The sequence below is a fragment of the Larus michahellis genome, chromosome 4 (assembly GCF_964199755.1).
Source record: "Larus michahellis chromosome 4, bLarMic1.1, whole genome shotgun sequence".
NCBI lineage: Eukaryota > Metazoa > Chordata > Aves > Charadriiformes > Laridae > Larus > Larus michahellis.
In genome coordinates this window covers 64259449-64278716 of record NC_133899.1, presented here as the reverse complement: position 1 = coordinate 64278716, position 19268 = coordinate 64259449, and the positions used below count along the sequence as shown (strand labels likewise).

General features: G+C 39.6%; 1 protein-coding gene across 4 annotated transcripts in view; it reads right to left on the bottom strand.

The window, feature by feature from the left end:
- MIPOL1 (mirror-image polydactyly 1) overlaps positions 1 to 19268 on the bottom strand; it is a 192331-nt gene that overhangs the window by 25019 nt on the left and 148044 nt on the right. For all 4 annotated transcript variants that reach the window (XM_074585190.1, XM_074585188.1, XM_074585187.1 and 1 more), the window contains one exon: positions 1901 to 2131. In XM_074585190.1, the coding sequence (XP_074441291.1) occupies positions 1901 to 2131 (231 nt within the window). The remainder of the gene's footprint in view (positions 1 to 1900; positions 2132 to 19268) is intronic.

The following is a 19268-nucleotide window of genomic DNA, read 5'->3' as shown; positions in this document are numbered from 1 at the left end:
AGACTTTCCGCTGACAGGTTTATAAATTGTCAGTTCCTTTTTGAAATGTAGAATATCCTACATCTCCGAGATAAAAAGCTAAGCTAACAAATGAGTTCCTGCCTAATTGCCAAACACTGATTTGTATGAAGCGGTTGAGGTTACAAAGAAATTGGGAATTCTCAGCCCGGTTTCCCTGCTGATGAGTACGAACTGTCTGTGTAGCTCTCCCAGAGGTGTCAGAGGAATCTCTATAGTGTCACACAAGGGTTCTTAGCTCAAAGTAAACACACTTTCCACAAACTCAGCTGCTTAATCTGTTTGCAGGTTGAATTATAAGATGGGGGTGGATGACTCCGGGTGCTGGGAAGACGCACAGAGCATTTCCACAGTTTCTTGGTAAAAAGGGCATGCTATTGTCATCAAAAGACTTCACCCAATTGTTTAATTTTGCTATAGGCTCAGTGGTCTGATCTCAGCAATAATGAAAACTAACCTGACCAAAATTTTCCCAAGTAGCTCTGCATGTTAAATTGCGTAAATTCTTTTCGCTATAGCAGTACATCACCGCCACTTTAATTCAGGTTGTGGCTGCACTTCTACTCTCGCCACCCTGGTTACATGGGATTAAACAAGACTGTTTCACTAAAAAAACCCCAAACAAACCAAACCCCAGTCTTCACTTGAATATCTATGGTTAGTAAATGCTTACAAATAAAATGAAATTAAATAACAACTTTAAACAACGGACAGAAAGGTTTAGCCAATATTCTCTTTAACATGCTGTAATTATTTTTCATGGGCGTATTTTTACTAAGCATGCACCTGCTGAAGTTTCAAATAAATCTAAGAGTTCAGAAAAAAGATTTGAATGATTCTCAAACAAGCACTGGAGGTTTTAAAGAGATGACTGAAAATATGTATTTTCAGTCATCTCTTTAAAAAAAAAAACAAAAAAACTTAGCTATATTTTATGTAGTTAAAAATAAATTAAAACCATAAAAATATAATGTCTTTATTTTTTTTATAGGAGAACTCAGCATGTATTTTTTTTTTTCAAACAGGAAGAACTCTTGTTAGGTCCTTGCAATATATTATAAGCCATCTGGCTACTCCGGAAACACGCTGCAGACATTAAAGTTGAAGACAAATATGGACTGACAGGAAAATTTGCATCCGTTCAGCACTGACCACCTAGGAAGGGTGTGAGAGGGCTATTTTGCAGCTGGTGATATAACACAGAGATGAGAAGTGCCAGCCCGTGAAGAGGCTCTGCCTACACGGTTGCCTATGTCCCAGCAATCAGACTTTCAAAGGCTTATGTGATAGCAATAACAATCATGACAATAAGGACTTCAGTAGAGATGAACTTCAGGTTTTGGAGTTCAGTAACCTTTTAACAGGGAATCTTATGATGGGAAAGAGAATCCAATCCCTGTTCACCGACTCAGAGACTTCCTGTTAGTTTCAGTGAGCATTTGAAGCTACCCCTAAACAACCCCATCAGCATTTACTGTGCCATGAAACTTGCCAGATGCATAACAGACCAAAAATGAGAACCTTAATATTCTACCATTCAATTATAAATGCAAATACTCTGTTGCCATAGGATTGCCATGGGGTAAAAAGACAGTGAAAGCCATGCACCGGAGATGGAAACGCTTCCTCTGTGCTTTGCACATGTAGAAAGCAGTTTCCATAAGAGTAAAGACAGGCACACTGACTTGCGTAATACTATAAAACTTAAAATGATGGGCTTCACACTGAGTCAGTAACGAGCTGAACAGCCAACAAAGAAGGAATCGTTTTAAAGAAACTTTTCTGAGTACCACCTTCAATCACAGACAAAATACCAGAAGAAACGGGACATTTCATTTGGTTTTTGACTGCGATTTTTCTTGAAAGAAGGCAAGTGACTTACTTCTGAACTTTTTCATTGGCCTCCTGCGAAGCCTCCAGGGCTTTCTGAAGCTTCAGCTCTGTGTCCTTTTGCTCTGACCGAGCCTGCTGCAGCTGAGCTGCCAGATCTTCAATCTGGCGATAGGTAAGGGTCACAACACCCTCCCTGCCTTGCGGTCCACCTTCACAAGTACCAGAAGTACAGTTAAGCTGGTCCTTCAGACTCATTCCTTCAGACCAAGATTTGGATAAGCTGGGAAAACAAAATCATACATATATGTTATTAAGTTTCAGCCTAAGGCTGAGCTGCAAGAATACTACACTCAGTTTAATTAATGTTTTTAATATGATCATAGATGGATCTACGTGCACTAATACCAAAACAAGTTTTATTTCAGAAGTGACAGAGAACAAAAAGAACATCCCGTCTCCTCAATGCTACTCTAGAAGCATGTAACAACTATCACAATTTTTAAAAATCAAAAACCTATTCAACAAAATCTTAAAAGCAGTATTTTTCAGCTGTAGCATCTTCCTGATCACCTTTGAGCTGCAGCAAAAAGTTGTTAGTGAGATTTACATTTGAATTGATCAGTGTAAGTTACTGATGTGTTATTAACTCATGTTACACAGGACTCTCTTTTAGCAAGCATACTCAGCAACTACAGGAAGTTTATTTGCAAAATTGCAGTTTTGTCAACATAACGAAAGGAATGAAAATGCTACAATGCAAAAATTAATACCATTGAATCAGCATGATTACTTAGAAATATGACTGATTGGCACATGCTAAGCAATTCTAAAGGTCCTTGGTCAACGTTTTTGTCAGAGGAAACTTAAAATATTTCTTGATGCTTGTTTAAATAAGCTAGTAACACCTGTACTAGAATATAATGTGTCTTAAATAGCCTCTCTGTAGTAGACAGAGATAGGTTACCTGCCAGCATCAGGGTTTTATGACAGGACATTTCAATATCTATAGTGTCCTCTGCCATAATGTCTTGCAAGGTCCCTTCTGATCCACTTTTTTGGCTTCACTCAGGCAAAGGGTAGACATTTTTAGCATCTATTTCACACTGAAGTGCCATGGATGGAAATTCAATCCATTCAGTTTTATACATGATTTTCAGGTATATTCATAGAGATACCAAATCATAGAGATCAAAAATAATACTCTGCCATTGTACAAGCCAGAATACAATACTACGCGCTTTGTACTTGTGTGCCAGAAATTTCTGGACAAATCAAAGGGAGATCAGAAATTAAAAATGAAATTGAACAGGGTCTTAAGGTAATATATTCATGAAGTTAAAAGAAATAAATATGCCTGGATCAGCTAACAATAGCTATGGAAAACAAGCAAAAAGAAGGAGTATTAGACAGACAGGTTACCTATAAATAATGAGAAGAAATTGAAAAAGGGAGAATAAAGATGGAGATGGTGCATGAGGTAAAAAAATCTCAACAAAGCCTGTTGACTATGGAATTACTTCCCAAGAAATCAGTAGGTAGCCAGCTGCTTGAGTTACTAAGGTGCAATGGTCGAAATCACATTAAGAGCTGATTACTAGGGGAGGAGCCTGCACCAGCAAGCTCTCCGTGGAATTAGCAATGATTGCTTCCCATCTCTTCATAGCCATAATTAATTGGTGAATTTTACACCAGTCAAAAATGACATGAGTAGTAGAAGAAATTCATCAAAGACATTTGTACCAAAAGTGACGGCAACAGGATATCATAATGAGCAGTGTTTTTAGACAAACAATTGAAGTAATTTCAAAACAACTTCATGAATATCAGAAGCTGTTGCTGTATTGATGAGTACGACTTGACACCATCCCTCTGACTGACGACAATGCAAATATCAAACGTTATTTCAGTGCGGATTTCTAGTAGCAGTGCGGACTGATTGCAATACTCAAGACATACTCTGCATGACAGCTGCTAGTGTGCAATAGCATATTTTCTTCCTTTCCAGTTTATGAAGTTGTTTGTATGGAAAACACCCTTCGTTATGACAGCCCACAGAGGAAAATCATACATAAACTAAAATATAATATAAATGGACAAGCAAAATGTGGATGAACTAATAGAAATACAGAAGCTAAAAGGTCAGAGTGTTGATGTGTCATTACGCCTACTACCTGTGATTGTCTGAAAATAATGTGAAGAACCTTTTCAATTAAATGAGGACATATTGAAAATATAAATATTTATAAAGGGACATTAAAATCCCTAGAACAGACTCATTAAAAATAAAATTACTTCAACAGTTGCACGTAAAATTTACTGACCGCGGTTCCATTATGGTTGAGCATTGATCACCATGGAAAAATACAAAGGTATGCAAATAGTGCTGAAAGCAGGTTACCGAAATACCACTGCTGCCTGCTTCTTAAACACCTGTCACAAGATTAAAAGAAAAAGACAGATGAGAAGCTAAACTGTTCAATGAATATACGGGTCCATGATAAAAAAAAAAAAAAAAAGAGGATAGCCTAAATATTCTAACTTGTTCACAGCAGTTCAGAGGTTTTTTTTCCCAGAAAAAATATAGTAATTTATTTAGATTCTAAAATACTGGCCCTTTCTGGCTATGAGTGGGCTCCTTCTCACAGACTGTCCATGAACAATACAGTGCGCAATACACTATTACATGTTTTAACTCATAATGACTGCATCTGAGTGATCAATAGATTCTGATGTGTATATTTTGTAGCCAGTATGATTCCTCCAGATAAAGGCATGATGTTTCACAGATCTTTTAAACTTTTTTTTTTTTCAAAAGCACGCAATTGCCAGATTTCCATCAATATGTGTTTTGCTAAAATACTTTAATTAGTCCCTTTTGATACTTATTAATTTGAAATTCCTTCATTAATGTCCCCAAGATTATTTTTTCAAAGAATATTGATGCTATAAATAAAAAATAAATGGGAGTTCTAGGCCTGAAGAATGGGTCACAGAAGCATTCAAACAGTTCCTTGATTTAAGAAGTTCACATGTTCTTTATAGTAAGCCTTTTGCTTTACTATGGCAGCACGGCCCCTTTCTTGCTCCAGCTTGGGTCTGAGAGCTTCAATGGCCCACCTGAACTGTGTCCAGGCAGAAGAAAAGGTGACATGTGATGAAGTCTCTTATGCAGCTCCTGCAGAGATAGCAAGAGGCTTCCTCAGACCCCAAAGTCAGAGCAGCTTCAAGCCTGCTAAAAAATTTCACCAGTTGTAACCGCTCCCAGAGGGACTTTACTTTGGCTGAAAATCAACCGTATGAAGTACTGCTCTTATAACACTTCTCTCCTTGCCAGGCATACTTTTGCTGCAAGGTGGGAAATGATTTTCCACCTGAAGCAGTTACTGAACAACACAGAGAAACCTTCCACCTAAAGGAAAAAAAAAAAAACCAACCCAGCAAAAAACAAACATTCCCTATCCATCCCCTCCCTCCTCCCCCACCCCAGTGATAAACATAACCAAAGGCATGTAGGTCTGACCTTGGTTTTCACCACAAATGTTTCTGACACTCAAGTTCTGGAGACCTCTCAGACCTCAGCCTGCACTCAGGGTGGCTTTGAAGAGGGTCCCTTCATACTGCTGAGTGCACTCAAGGGCCAGGAAGCATTGATACCTTGAAAATGCTACCTCAAAGTTACCCTTAGGAAAAAGTGCAATAAGACGATATTAAAAAAAGCCCATAAGACTCAGAAGGACTTTGACATTTTGCTGTAAAGCAGAGGATATAAAATGGTCAAGTTTGCATTACATCTGAGTCAGGAGTCTGACAGCTGGTAGACTGGTGACTAGATGGCATTGCCCTACCATAGACAAATATTTTACTAGCCTTCCTTCCTCTGCAATTACACTAGTTAAGAGGACCGTGTTTTCTCTTCAGTACAACCACCCAAATCTCTCTCACTAATTTAACTGAAAACAGCAGCTGTGTTAGACTCTGTGGCGCACAGGCCACAGACCATGGTACAACAGTAGTGCACGTTGCACGTAACGCAGAGTGTGATCGTTGCACTGTCACAGCCCATCACAGAGTGTCGCTCTCTAGTGCATGGTGTACCCACGCATTCTTAGTCTAGGATGGGCTCAGGCATCTTTTTTATTTTATATTCTCTCACCAAACCCAACAATAAACACTTGCTGAACAGAACACACCACTGATTTTCTTCTCTGTGGTGGCTGGTGATATAACTTCAAGATTTTACAGAGGATAAGAACAGGTTGACAGATAGTGCTGATCATGCATGTCCATACTGTCCAAGCTCAATTACACGTCAATATGGATCTACAGTGAGCAGTAGGTTGAGTTTCAGCCTTCTCTCCTGAAATGATCTAGAGAAACCTGCAATCTGTACAAACAGTCTGGACAGTAGATGATTCAAGCACAGGTTCATTATCTACAGTGAAAGCTTGAACTGGCTATCATCCATATTAGAACTTCGATTTTTCAAGAAACACAAATTAAAGGCCTCTGGCAAACACATTTTTCCTCCTCGGGCATCAGTCTCCTCATCTTTAAAAATGAGTAATCACAATAATACCTTTGCAAGGTGCTCTGAGCTTCACTACTGAAAAGAGACCCATCATTGTCGAAAGAGCTTAGTTAGATGCAGCACAGCCTGAATTTAGGACAAAACTAAACCCAGACAGTCTTCTGATGACACCAAGCAACACACGTTTTCTTTTGGGCCTCATTTTCCCTCTCCAGGACCACTGCAGTACCCACACCATTCTCCTACGACTAGCTTGGGAGAGGTAGTAAGGACATGGAACGTGATTTAATCATCTGAGCCTTTCTTGAAGTTGAAGGACTGCTGGGACTTGTTCTCAACAAGAAATAATCAGAAACCATACCTCCATTACAACCCCCCCATTTACAGAGTTGTACAGTAATCAAATGTCTCTGGTTCATTTCATGCAGCCACTGGGTAAATTGCTCAGATAACACAGCCTCACGTGAGAGCGATACACTCACGGCACCCAGCACCACCTAACATTCCTCACATTCACCACCCCATCAAATGGTCCAGGATCCCAACAAAAATAGTTTCTGGATTAATAATGTTTGGTTGAAACAGAGCAAAACATACATGATACTGATGAGCAGAAGGAAGCCTTTTGGAGATTTTTCCAGATGTGGTACTATCCTCTCCAGCTAGATCCACACACCCACAGTTAATAGCTTGTAGGTAAGAAATGCACCTGGATTTCCTGAGCACATGATGCACCTAGAGCTGGGGTCTCTGTCATCTCTAACTGACTAATTAGAGTCTGGAAGATGGTAACTTAGCATTAGCTTTTTTCACACATAATCAGCTCTCAGATATAGTGCATCGGAGTTTACTGAAGAGACTACTGTAGATTTTACGCTTTAATCCTGAATATTACTTGATGCATGTTAACATTAATTACCCATCTTCACGGTTCCGCAATGTACCTGTATTAATTGCAAGACACAGATTCACAGGCTCTCAGATTTCTTCCATGACTCAGGGGACTGTGTTTTCAATACAACAGCAACTATTGTGGATACTCTTCACAGTTTCACTAGACTGCATTTTATTCCTAGAACCGAGCTTGCCTTAAAATGTTCCTGTCATGTTTTGACAGGGAATTGGCTGTATTAGCATATTCTAGCCTAAGCATTCATAGAGTGCAATTATCCAGCCCTGAAGGCTTGCTTCTAACTAAATAAAATTAATCTGAAAGTTTAAAAATAATTTTATTCTGTATGGTGTTTATCATACTAGAAGTTACAAGAAAGAATTTTGCTATCTTGTATCTGTTCTTTATTGCCCATTCATATGCTTTGGCCATTCTTAAATATTTGCCAATGGCTTTAGTTAACAAAATAACTTAAACTTAGTATTTGTAATACTGTAGTTATTCCCTACAGTAATAGATTGTTTAGGTAACACTGCAAATACAGTGGGAACCTTATCTATTAATCGAAGACAGAACTGGCATCAAGTCATCAAGAGTGACCTCAGTATTTGAATATAAAGGATGTTTAAGATGGTGCCAGAAACCCCACGTTTTACCGTGCATCGCAAACCCCCGGCCACTTTCCCCGGGAAGCAGGAGCATCCCGTCTGGGGCAGCGCAGATCCTGGCTCGGCTGCGGGCAGCAGGCAGGGAGGAGGGGCACGGCCGGCTCAAAGACAAGAGGCATTTTCACCCTCCCAGTCCCCAGGCTGAACTGGCAGCCCCTGTGCCTCTCTGCTTGCTGCTGGAGGCCACTGGGTTGACATGGATCACTGAAGGGGTGTGTACGGGGGTGGTGTAGAGCCAGCGACTCTGGCTTCGGGCCAGCAGGGAAATTGCCTATGTCAGGGATTTGCAGAAACACAAACCTGGTGGAAAAGAGACAGAGGATCTCGTCCTAAAGGTCATAGCGGTTTATTTTTTATATTTTTTGTTATGTTTTTGGCAACATCAGTTTTAAGAACAGTGCAGCTTTTTCCTCAAAATTAAACTTAATTAAGAAAGCAGAAACTCTGGTTGTGCACTAAAATAATAGAGCTGCTGGTACACCAACTAGAACAGGTAGAAAATAGACGCAATATGTACTACTTTTTTTCGGGTTTTTTTGATGATCCTTGCCAAGAGCTTCATTCTGAACACTGTCCCTTACATGGAAACCAGAGTATTATGGCACAGATGAACATCAGGCCTTCTGAGCAGGCGTTTCAGGATCAGCTCCTACAGCTCCACACATCTACCCACCAGCCTGGTCTGGACTGCAACCCCTTCAGCTCCCATGGATCTGAGAGTACACAGCAAATTGCTGGCTTGAACCCTTACTCTCCAAAATGCCAATGACGGAAATCTTTCCCGATGACAAAGAATGTGCACATTCAAGGGTCAGGCACATTTCTGCTAAGAGCCTTAAATGATGCCTCCTGTCACCGTAGTTTGAATTTAGAATTCCTTGCATAACTAACAAAATCTGATTGAAATTTCTCTGTTGGAAATTACGCATGAAGTTAAGGCTAATTTGGTTTGCGCCTTTAGTTTCCTTTGCAGCTTCTCACTGGTAAGGGTAATGGCTTCTGACTTCCATTTTTATGTGAGTGACACACACACTGACAATTTTATTTCAAATGAACAAAATCCTTCTGCAAAAAGTAGTAATACTAGTAAATCACCTCCTGTAATAGATAAACTGCAACAATTCAGATGAAATAAATAAGAAACCTGACCCTGAAAACTAGAAAGTCAGTGAAGCGTCTGCTCAGTGCAAAGGGGTACTTCATATATACAACCGTATATACATCTATATAAAATAAAACTGATAGTACAGATATATATCATAATGCAGGCATCAGAATCACCTGAAAACAAGCTCGATGTAATGACTATGTGCTGTTGACTTTTATTTTTGTCTCCAGGGAATGGTGTTTACTTTGCTTTAAAATTTATATGAGTCATTTTGTTATGTGCCTTTTTTTAATTAGTCTGAAGGAAACAGTCTTTTGAGAAAGAGAGCGGAAATCAATTCTGATTCGATACAGATAGCTACTGTGCGATGTAAACTGTGTGTTCTTTCTAATTAAATGTAAACATGTGCAGTTCTAAAGTCCAGCAGTGATGACAACAACTACTAGAAAGGATTGCTTAAGCCCTGGTCAACTGATTCTTGTGAACCTTTTGTTCATACCGTAGGTGAGCTTGTGCAATCTGTCGCAGGGTGAACGCCAGTTGTAACTGACTTTATTTTAGGTCATCTTCAGAGAAAAGACTTGACAAGAATGTGGAGCGCTCTGTAATACCTCCAGTTACCCATTAACTATGTCCTTCTGATAGCTAATCAATAGCATTGCATGGAGCCAAACACACTGCACTGAACTGCCCCTCTTCCAAAAGCCAAGTCTTGGTAAATATTTAATGGCAGTAAAGGTGTTTTGAGTCTTATCAATCTGATATGTTAAAGAACTCTTGAAAGAAACTTTATCTTGCTTCTCTCTGCATAAATAATTTGTTCAGTTACAATTTTAGCCTTATGCGAAAGCACTTAATTTAATGATCTAATGCTTTTAAATCAAGGCTTTGGACAGAGAAAATGTAGTTTCAATCCACATGTCACAAAATAAAGAAAAATCGAAGTTTATTTCCTTGATAAAATGCCAACTAGAAATATACATCAAGGAACCCAGCCCTTTATACTGTAGTAGTAAATACTGCACCAGACTCGCTCAAAACCTGTTATACAAGTGCTCATTTGAGATTTTCTTACAAGGCTTCAGGTTCTGTAAAATTCTTAGCTCTCACTCACATCAAGATGGCGTAGGATTTTTAGCCTCTTTTCAGCACGGAAAGAAAACAACTCTAAAATAGGTACACTAAGATCCAGAGACTATTTGTTCCCATACAGTGAATATTCCTATCTTCAAGTGGGTATATGCTCAGCTAATGAGTTTTAGTAAGCGTTTTTCTGTTTTGTGTTTTTCTGTGCAAAGCAGTTTGTCTAGATCACTAAACGGAGAAACACTTTTACCCATATCCTTTAACACCGAGTGCATGTACACTCTGCTGCAGCCAGGTAGGAACCAAACGTCTTCTTAGAGACTTCGACAGGCTTATTCCATGCCTCTGTGCTAATGTCACAGGACGGAGGAGGCTCCTGACCTCCTCCCCCAGCACAGGATTCCAGCCTTCTCTGCATGATCCAACTTCAGTATGAGCCTAAGTATTTTGAAGAAACTGATTCAGCAGTGGATCCAAGCTTTTTCTTGGAAAATAATCTGGGAATAAAACATTGATAGCGTTTCAGTTTCCAAAATGTGAATCACCATAAATGTTTTCCCAGAAGTATAAGCATTATTTTTTTTCCCCAGTGTTTAAATGGCCTCTTTAGTGCTCTTGATGCCATTCAATAGATTTCAAAAATTAAGATCACGGGAATAATTCCCAAACACTGGCATAGATAAACTGAACAGCCTGGAGTTTTCAAATCACTAGTAATTGGCTCTGATGAAAACAGTATTAATTAAAATCATAAAGGCATATAAATCAATCAAGCAGTAAAGCGCATGGCACCATTCAGCAATGACCAGCTGAAAAAAGCCTGTTACCAATAACCTCAGAAAATATCTTGTACTTAATACAATGTTATCTTTATAAATCAGACATGATCGTGAATTTTATGGCTGTCCTGATTTGCTATTGTGATCGCTTGGCTTAACTTCCCCACTGAACCAGAAAAGCAAGAGACGAAGCTGTCTTGGACCCAGGGCTGGAAGCCAGCCCTGCCTTCAGCATGGCCAGGAACATCCAGCTGAGTAGATGGAAGAGTAGAGTCTCTCCAGGAGAAGGCAATTAAAAGAAATACAAAGAATGGAAACGTGTTTCAAAGATGGAATAACCAAATACATATGGAATTTGAGAGAGGGATGATCTCATGGATGAGCTGAGTAGTGCTAAAGCGAGAAACCCTCAGTGTGACTGACCCGGGAAGGGAATTCACTTGGGGCTCTGTCCTCTTGTCATCCCTTTATTGCCGAGTGATTCGGTTGGTTAAAAATCTTCGAGTGGCTTTTAAAAAAAAATTAAAATATACCATGTTTTTTAGTTGGAGGCTATTTCCCCTCTGCCCTAGGAAAATAAAACAGAGAGTATTTGAACAGTTTTGTCTGATTTTTCTCAAAGGTGTTACAGAAAAATATTAAGCAACTCTGACCAAAGGTAAACAAGGTGTCCTGTGCTCCAGCACATGCCCAGCTGTGGTCACCAATGTGCCCGGAAGTGAGGTACACTGGGGAGCTCTAGGTGAGTGTGCCTAGTACATGGTTTCCCCACTTTCTTGGTAGTGTGCACAGCCACACGTGCCGCTCTGAAATGGCAGGTGAGTCACCAGGGGGACTGCATGTGCTGCAGGCTGGAAACCTTCCTCCAGATGCCCGTAATGTCTACTTTAAAGCTATCATGGCTTCTCCCATACAAAAATGCAGTTGGTTTGGAGATTGCTAGGCAGATATACACTTAGCAAGTCACCTCCTGAAAGCCGTGCAGATGACACAACGTCAACGAATCGCTACTTAGTAAGCCACGTCTTACCTAGTTGCTGCTGCCAAACCCTTATTCATATAAATCATACAGCTCCTTGGACAGTCAAGCGCTATGAAACAAGGCAGTTAAAACGATGGCTTAAATGATAAAGGTAACGCCTGAGAAATTTAATATAGGGGAAGTCTGCTTCCCTATTGTACAAGTGCTTACTGAAGGAACTGGGCAGACTTGTCTGGGCCATTCTCCTGAATGCGAAAGAAGGACGCACACTGGGGGAATGATTTAGTGGATTGGGGATCAGAGCTCTGTCTTGAATTCCCTCTTCTATTTCACATCTTCTGTGTGGTACCGAGCAAGTCACAACATGCAAACCTCAGCCTGCCATGCTGAAACTGGGAGTAAAGTGCCTTTCCCTTGCTTTTTGTCTTCCTTAAATTCTAAGCTTTGGGGGCCCAGGATTGCTTCTTATTACCTATGTGTGCTGCATCTGGAAACCTGAGGCCCTGATCTTGGTTCAGGCCTCAATGCAAATTATTATTTGTGGGAAGATACAAAAGAGCTAATTAACAGTGTGCATGTGTTGGCAACGCACATCAGCCTGGTTAACCTCAGCAGACAGATCCAGGTTTGGGACCTTTATGGAAAAAACACAACAGTTTCTCACAAGGAGGCATTTTCTGCCTCCCCGTTGCAGGTTCAGCGACCATTGCCACCATGGGGTGCAGATGGTGATAGCAGCCCCCCGTGCTTTGTTGAGCTGCTGTGAGCCCAGGATCCTTGTTAGCTGCGAAGATGTTCTTGGCTTCCTCCTAGGCAAAAGGGGCCATCAGCTGGATACGGCCTACCAACTGGAAGCTGAATCGCACAACTCGCATGCCTCTTGAGAAGTGAGGGATTAGACTGGTGGCTGTTGGAGAAAAAGTGAAGAGGGAGCTCCAAAGTGTAGGGGTTGGAAAGCGGCTGAAAACAGATGCTGAATTGATTTCTGTGTCCTAAAGCTTTTAAATCGTCTTCCCTTACCTCTCTTTTCCTTCACACTCGTAAGTTTTAACCATTTGGCTACTGAAATCAAATCTGTAAAAGAATAATATTGTTGTGCACTTTAATTTAGCCTGGGTGAAGAGGAAAACAACAGTTCTAACTTCGTGAAGCAAGAGTTCACAAGAAAAACTGCATCTTTTTCTTTTTACCAGCATATAATTTCTCCATAACCAGCAGGTAAAAGTGAAATACTGTAGCAGGAAATGTATTGGTTGCACTGAACCAAAGAATTAATTATTTTCTCAGAACCTGACAAGGAAACTGAATGAGTATGAAAGCTCTTGTGAAATCTAGCCAACACTGAATTCAACACTGTTCAATTCCTGATTTATTTTTTGAACAGGACAAGATAATTATTAGTATGAATACTGCCTACTGTGCTTATACACATTCAACTGATATTATACTCTCCTCTGACAGGAGTTGTAACATTGCTTAAGAGGGAGAACTAAATTCCTTGGGATAAGTACATTGGGATAGTACTCATTCCACTGTCACAACTGTAGAAGTATAATAACATATAACTCTTTTGGTAAAGACAGTAGGGTAGAAGAACTAAATAGAAGAGTAAGTATCTCTGTATCTCCGCCTAAGACCTCAGGATGGAAGTCTAGCCTCTGTATTATTCCCTTTTACAGAATATGATTGAAACAAACAGAATGTGATGTTAGATGAGCCTGGATAACATTAAGATCCCGCATAGCTCAGAAGCAAAAGAAAAATAAATCAGATACTATCAACCTTGTTACCCATACTTCTTTCCACTCCTTTGGGTGAGGAATAAATTCATATTACTTCTCCTTCTTCTTTGGTTAAAGCTCCTCCCAGTTCAATCTTTAATGATAGTGGAAGTCATTAGTGCATTTCCTGCTGAGGACCAGGAGAAAGCCTAGTACAGAATGCCTTGAATTTATTTGTATCGAGAAGCTAAAGGCTGTGGCCATCAGTATGTGCTTACACTGTTCTGGGTGTCTAGTACAAGTAAATGCTTCCTGGAAATCTTACTGCTTCCTCCTGATCTCTGGGAATAGAACACCAGAAGAGAAAGAATACAAGAAAATATTGCTTTATACATAAAGAGGGGCAAGAAGAAAAAGTTCCTTCAAGAGTAAAAAGAAACAATAAATAATCTAGATATTTGAAATTTTGATCTTAACCTTGCTTACCTCAATGACCATGGGACAGGTATGACACAAATCCTTCAGGGTAAATTTTGAATGCAATGTACAGACTTTTTACCTTAATGAGATATGTAAGATCAGAACCTATGAATCAAGCCTATGATATGCCCCTAAGTTATTTTTTCATGGACAGTGGGTGAGCGGATGTCATTCCTCTGTTTAATCAGGAGTTAAAGCGTGTACAGTAATTCCTTATTTTCACAATATTCCTTCTGACAAAGATAACAACCATAAGAATGGTTCCCAGCTGGCTAAACCTGACATACAGGTTTTGTTAATAAAAAAATGCATGACTTAATTAATGAAACGGATCTATTAAGACTGTCCCCCAATCTACCACAGTGGCCCCACCTACAGCTGAACTTCACATGACCTATCTTATGCAAAAAGAATTGTAATAACTTGCACTGGAAGCTGTTATAGAGGAAAGGTTGCTACGAAGAAAAAAATATGACTCAGAAATGAATACAATGCCCCTAGAGGAGAAAGCTTAGTATTTTCACTTTTACTCAATGTTTTCTTTTACAGTGAATAATTGAAACGATTTTGCTAAACTGTGTAAAATTATTTCATCAAGAGTAATTACGCTTGATCTATTAGCACCTGATACTATCTATTGTTTAAATTGCTTGCATTCAATCCATGAGTAATGTCAACAGTATTAACGTCCATTATGGAAGCATTAGTTGAGTAAAAATCATTTTTAAGTGTTCGACATTCTTGTAACCTTCCACCAGCATAATGTTCAAAAGAAATATCATTATATCAACATCTTCTTGGATTTTTTTTAAAGGCATGTCTTTACTTAAGTCTGCAAACTCAGGGTCTTTAAACTCACAAACAATTTACCTGTTTTGTTCTGGCAAGCATAAATCTGTAGCAATCTACTCATTTTACATTCTTCTCTGTTCCCGTCAAGCTGTTCCACACTAAATGGCTATCCAAATTCACCTCCATCAACTTTGGCAGGCTCAACACCTCCTTTGCTCAACCAGTTTTTTCCCCCCAACCATAAAGAGCTGCACTGTTACAAACAGAAAGAAGGAACTCCGCAACATTTCTACAACAAAGTTATATATATATTCATTGATTTGACCAAAACTGCTTCCCCCCACCTCCCCCAACCTGAACTAATACAACAACTGGACTCACCTATCTGGAAAGCAGATACCTTTTTTCTCTCTTGCAGCCTCATCCTTATTTCAAAGGCTTCCAAATTCTTGCTGCCTTTTAGCAGAGGAAACATTATGAACTGTTTGAGATTACATTCTCACTCAAAGTGATGAATGCCACAGTCTTTGCCAGAATAAAAAGCTACTTTCTCTCCTTGGAATAGTAACTTTACAGTAATTTAGAGGAAGCGGGAGAAACAGTTGGTCATTAAACATTAAATGTATTAATGGGGCACTCACAGTGTATGGTTTGTCTGGAAAAGGCAGTTCTGTACTTGCATTTCAGAAGGACTGCTGCAATACAATACCTACTGTGATAAATTTATGTTTACCCCACTTAACATTTAGCAGAATCTAATAACGAAAGCTTAAATCAATGTATTTTCCAAAAAATGCATGAGTAGCACTATTCATATCTTACAGCTAGGGGAATCGAGAGGCAAAGAAAAAACATTCCAAAAGAGGCCCTTCATTTCCGCTCCCCAAATGGAGACCTTTAGAACTTGGTGTTTACAAGTTTCAAGGACTTGCAACTGCAGATGAAAACAATGGCAAAACAGAATATTCAAAGCAGGGGCCCTCAAGCACTTCAGCAGCATGTAAAAAATCATCCACTTCTCCAGACTCATGTCGCTCTTGAAGTCTTGCTCGATTCTCTGTAAACCTCAGACCTGAGTATATGGATGGAGCATTTGGCAGCACTTTCTTGTTACGTGGCATTGTTGGAAATGGAGCTTCTGCACAGCTCAGAAAAATGATCCAAAAAAGAGGCAACACAGGCAATGTAGGATGCTGGTTTGTTTAATAAAAGGGTTGATGTGATTCCCTGGAGTAGAGGGAAACATGATTGATACGAAGTTTATTACGTTAGGAGATATAAAGAGAGACAAAATTCCTAAGGAGAGAAATTCTGTTTGCTCCCAAGACACGGTGAATCTGTTCTTCATAGTTTTCTTTCCTAGTGCTAGTTCTTCGTTATCTATCAAGCCTTAAAATGATAACAATTTGGTGAAGGCTCTGTGGATCACCTTGGCCTGCAGTTCTTACTCATTTAGGTGATTAGGTCAACTTCCTAAATTTTAGGAGGCACAACAGTAGTAGAGATAAAATAACAGGACCACTTCAGAACACGCTTAAATCAATGGGAGAACTCTCAAGTCCAATGTAAATATATCTGTTTACAAGGAACTCCAGAAATGGAGACACTGAGAGAAACAGGCATGTTCACTACGTCTTGAGCTTTTAGTGTAGACCTTTTGTCTTGTGTGGCCTACTCTGGAGGAAGTGAGGTCTTAGTTTTGTCTGAGGAAAAAAATTAGTTCACAGGAATTTGAAAAACAGAGGTTAAAAACCTATGCCTGGAGCTATATGCCTAGAGCTAGGGAGAACGTGACCCAGTTCAGAAGTCATTTGTAAGAGCAGAGTAGATGACAGGATTGTTTAGATGGTGGACAAAAAGCTGTGGGACACACAAACCAGATATTTTGCAACAAACAAAACCAAAAATCAGCTTGCCAAAAAAATCAGAACCCATAATCTGATGCACATTTATCAAAAGACAGTAACAACTTGCCTATGTCTATGACGAGCAAAATTCACTGGCTGTTCAAGCTGAAGCACAGGGAAACCTTCAGCGGGAGGCTTTGGGAAAGAGAAATGGAGTATGACATTCTCTGAGTAACTATGGTGTGGGAGGGGGAAGAAATTCAGTTGCCGGCCCCATCAAGTCCTGACAAAAGGAATGCGAGAGCTGTTCCCAAGGTGAAAGAAGACAGGCTGAACAATTTGGCTAATGGGATCACATTGAGCTAATGGGATCACCATGACTTGCTCTGCTTCTGTTGGTGTATGTCAAAACTCTGATGTGTTTTCAAATACATTCTCTTTTCACCAGCAGTGGGCTAAACCTTGAGGCATTTCTGAGAGAATTTACATCTCTTCAGATTTTGAGATTTGTGTGGAAAGAGTCTACAGGGCAAGAACACTTCAAGTTCAGAAGTTTACAAATTGTGAGAGCAGTTTCTCCGCTGTCAAAGAAAGGAAAAAAAAAAAGAAACAGAAGGTTCGGAATTGTTAATATCTTATTAAACGACATTTATTCCTGCTGCCCTCAGACAGACATTCAGAGTTTACAGACACTTCACATTTGCACAAGCCCCCAGTTGTCACCTCTCACAAGCCGGGTGTAGACAAGAGAATAAGCCCAACTGCGCTGCAGCACCAATCTATACTACGGCATGTTCATATTTGGCAAGCACTGACAACACTTGGGAACGCTGTAAGCAATATTACTGATTTCTAGAAGCTCTGGAAAACTTGCTTAATGGTCTTGGTTATAGTACCCTGAAAGTATTGTAGAGATGCTCCTGGGTAAACCCACAAGGATTTAAAAATAAAATAGAATAGGTCAAAATGAACAAGCTTTGGTGCCTATAGTTAAACTATGCTCCAGTGAGCGACTGGCTTTCCAAAGGGGCATTTCCAGGTCCCTTCCCAGCTCCCTAAGTGCAAACTCAGGTGCCTAAACTTACGTATCCAAGACTGAAAATTTTGGCCACACTGTTTAACAGGCAGATCTGCTGGCAGATCTGCTGGGAGGCCTCTTGTAACCAGATTTTTTTTTTCTTAAAGCCTCATGTTATTGGACAGATACTGGCCCAAGTCCAATCCACAACTGCAAATCCAAAGAAACAGCTCAGAGCAAACCAGCAGCCTTATTAGCTTTTAAAGATTTCATTTTCAAGAACTCAAGACCCTTTATTGACTAATGAAAGGTTGGGTCCCCAAGCCCACAGACTGATGTTGCTTGGAACATATTTTAATCATTTTGGAGTGCTAGCAGCCATCTGTCTAAAGAGCTTTGATCGCATAAACGCACTCTGAACTGCAGCTTCTTCTGACTCCAAACCCTTTCCGAAAGCCAAAGGGAACCCACAGGCATGGCAACTTTGAGACAATTCAAGGCCTTGTGATGTGATAAGGCTGCTTTTATTATTTAGCACATCATTAGGTTTAATGACACCACAGATAACAGATACACTAAAAAGATACCATTGTCATCTCCTATCTTGTAACAGTAATATCCAACTGTGACTTCACTTTGTTTCTACCCAACACTTCTTACTTACGTTATTTTAAAAGCATAGATAAATGAAACAAAAGGAATGTTTTTCCTGCTGCAAGCACCAGAAATACTAACAAAATAAATACATAACAAATAAATAATACAAAAGCCAAATGAGCACTCTTTCTTTTTTTCACTACTTTCCTGCTGTGGCTTTTTTTTTTTTTTTTTAATATAGAAGACAAGCAAACAAATCCCAAATAAGCTACTGTATTTACAGTTTAGGTTATTGGCTTTTGGGCAGATACTGTTTGCACGTATGAGTTTAGTTTGGCCAGCGCTGAATACAAATTTACATTGAAAAGAGAGAGAATCCTTGCTGTTACAGCTTTTATAGTGTTAACATTTATGAACAAATTTTACACAATTGCCATAATTATTTCCTACTCTAACTCTTGAAACAGTCTGGGCATCTCAAAGCTTATTTTGTGGTGATCAGTGTTTTCATCCCCGTGTCTACTGAATGGTAGAGAGACATGCTATAAACCCTGAAAGCTTGGAAGAAACAACAATGTTGAGAACGAAGAAAAAGTACTTAAATTATCAGAGCCAAGAAATTTCTCTCAAAAATGAAAGCAGCAGCCTTAAGAAAGTGGCAAAAACTGCATAAAAATAGCTCTCTTGATGACGGGAGACACACAATGGTGGATTCTGTGTGGCAGACCATGACTTCCTTTGCTCCAATCATCAGCAACCTCAGTGGGTTCAACCCTGAGCTTACAGGACTTGCAAGTTCTCTTCCTTCTGAAATCTGATTCCTGGCCCTTTTACTCAGTCAGGATACCACTCACCAGTCTCCAGAAGAAAATTTTACTATCACACACTGCAATATTGTATTTTTCAATTCAGTAGCCTT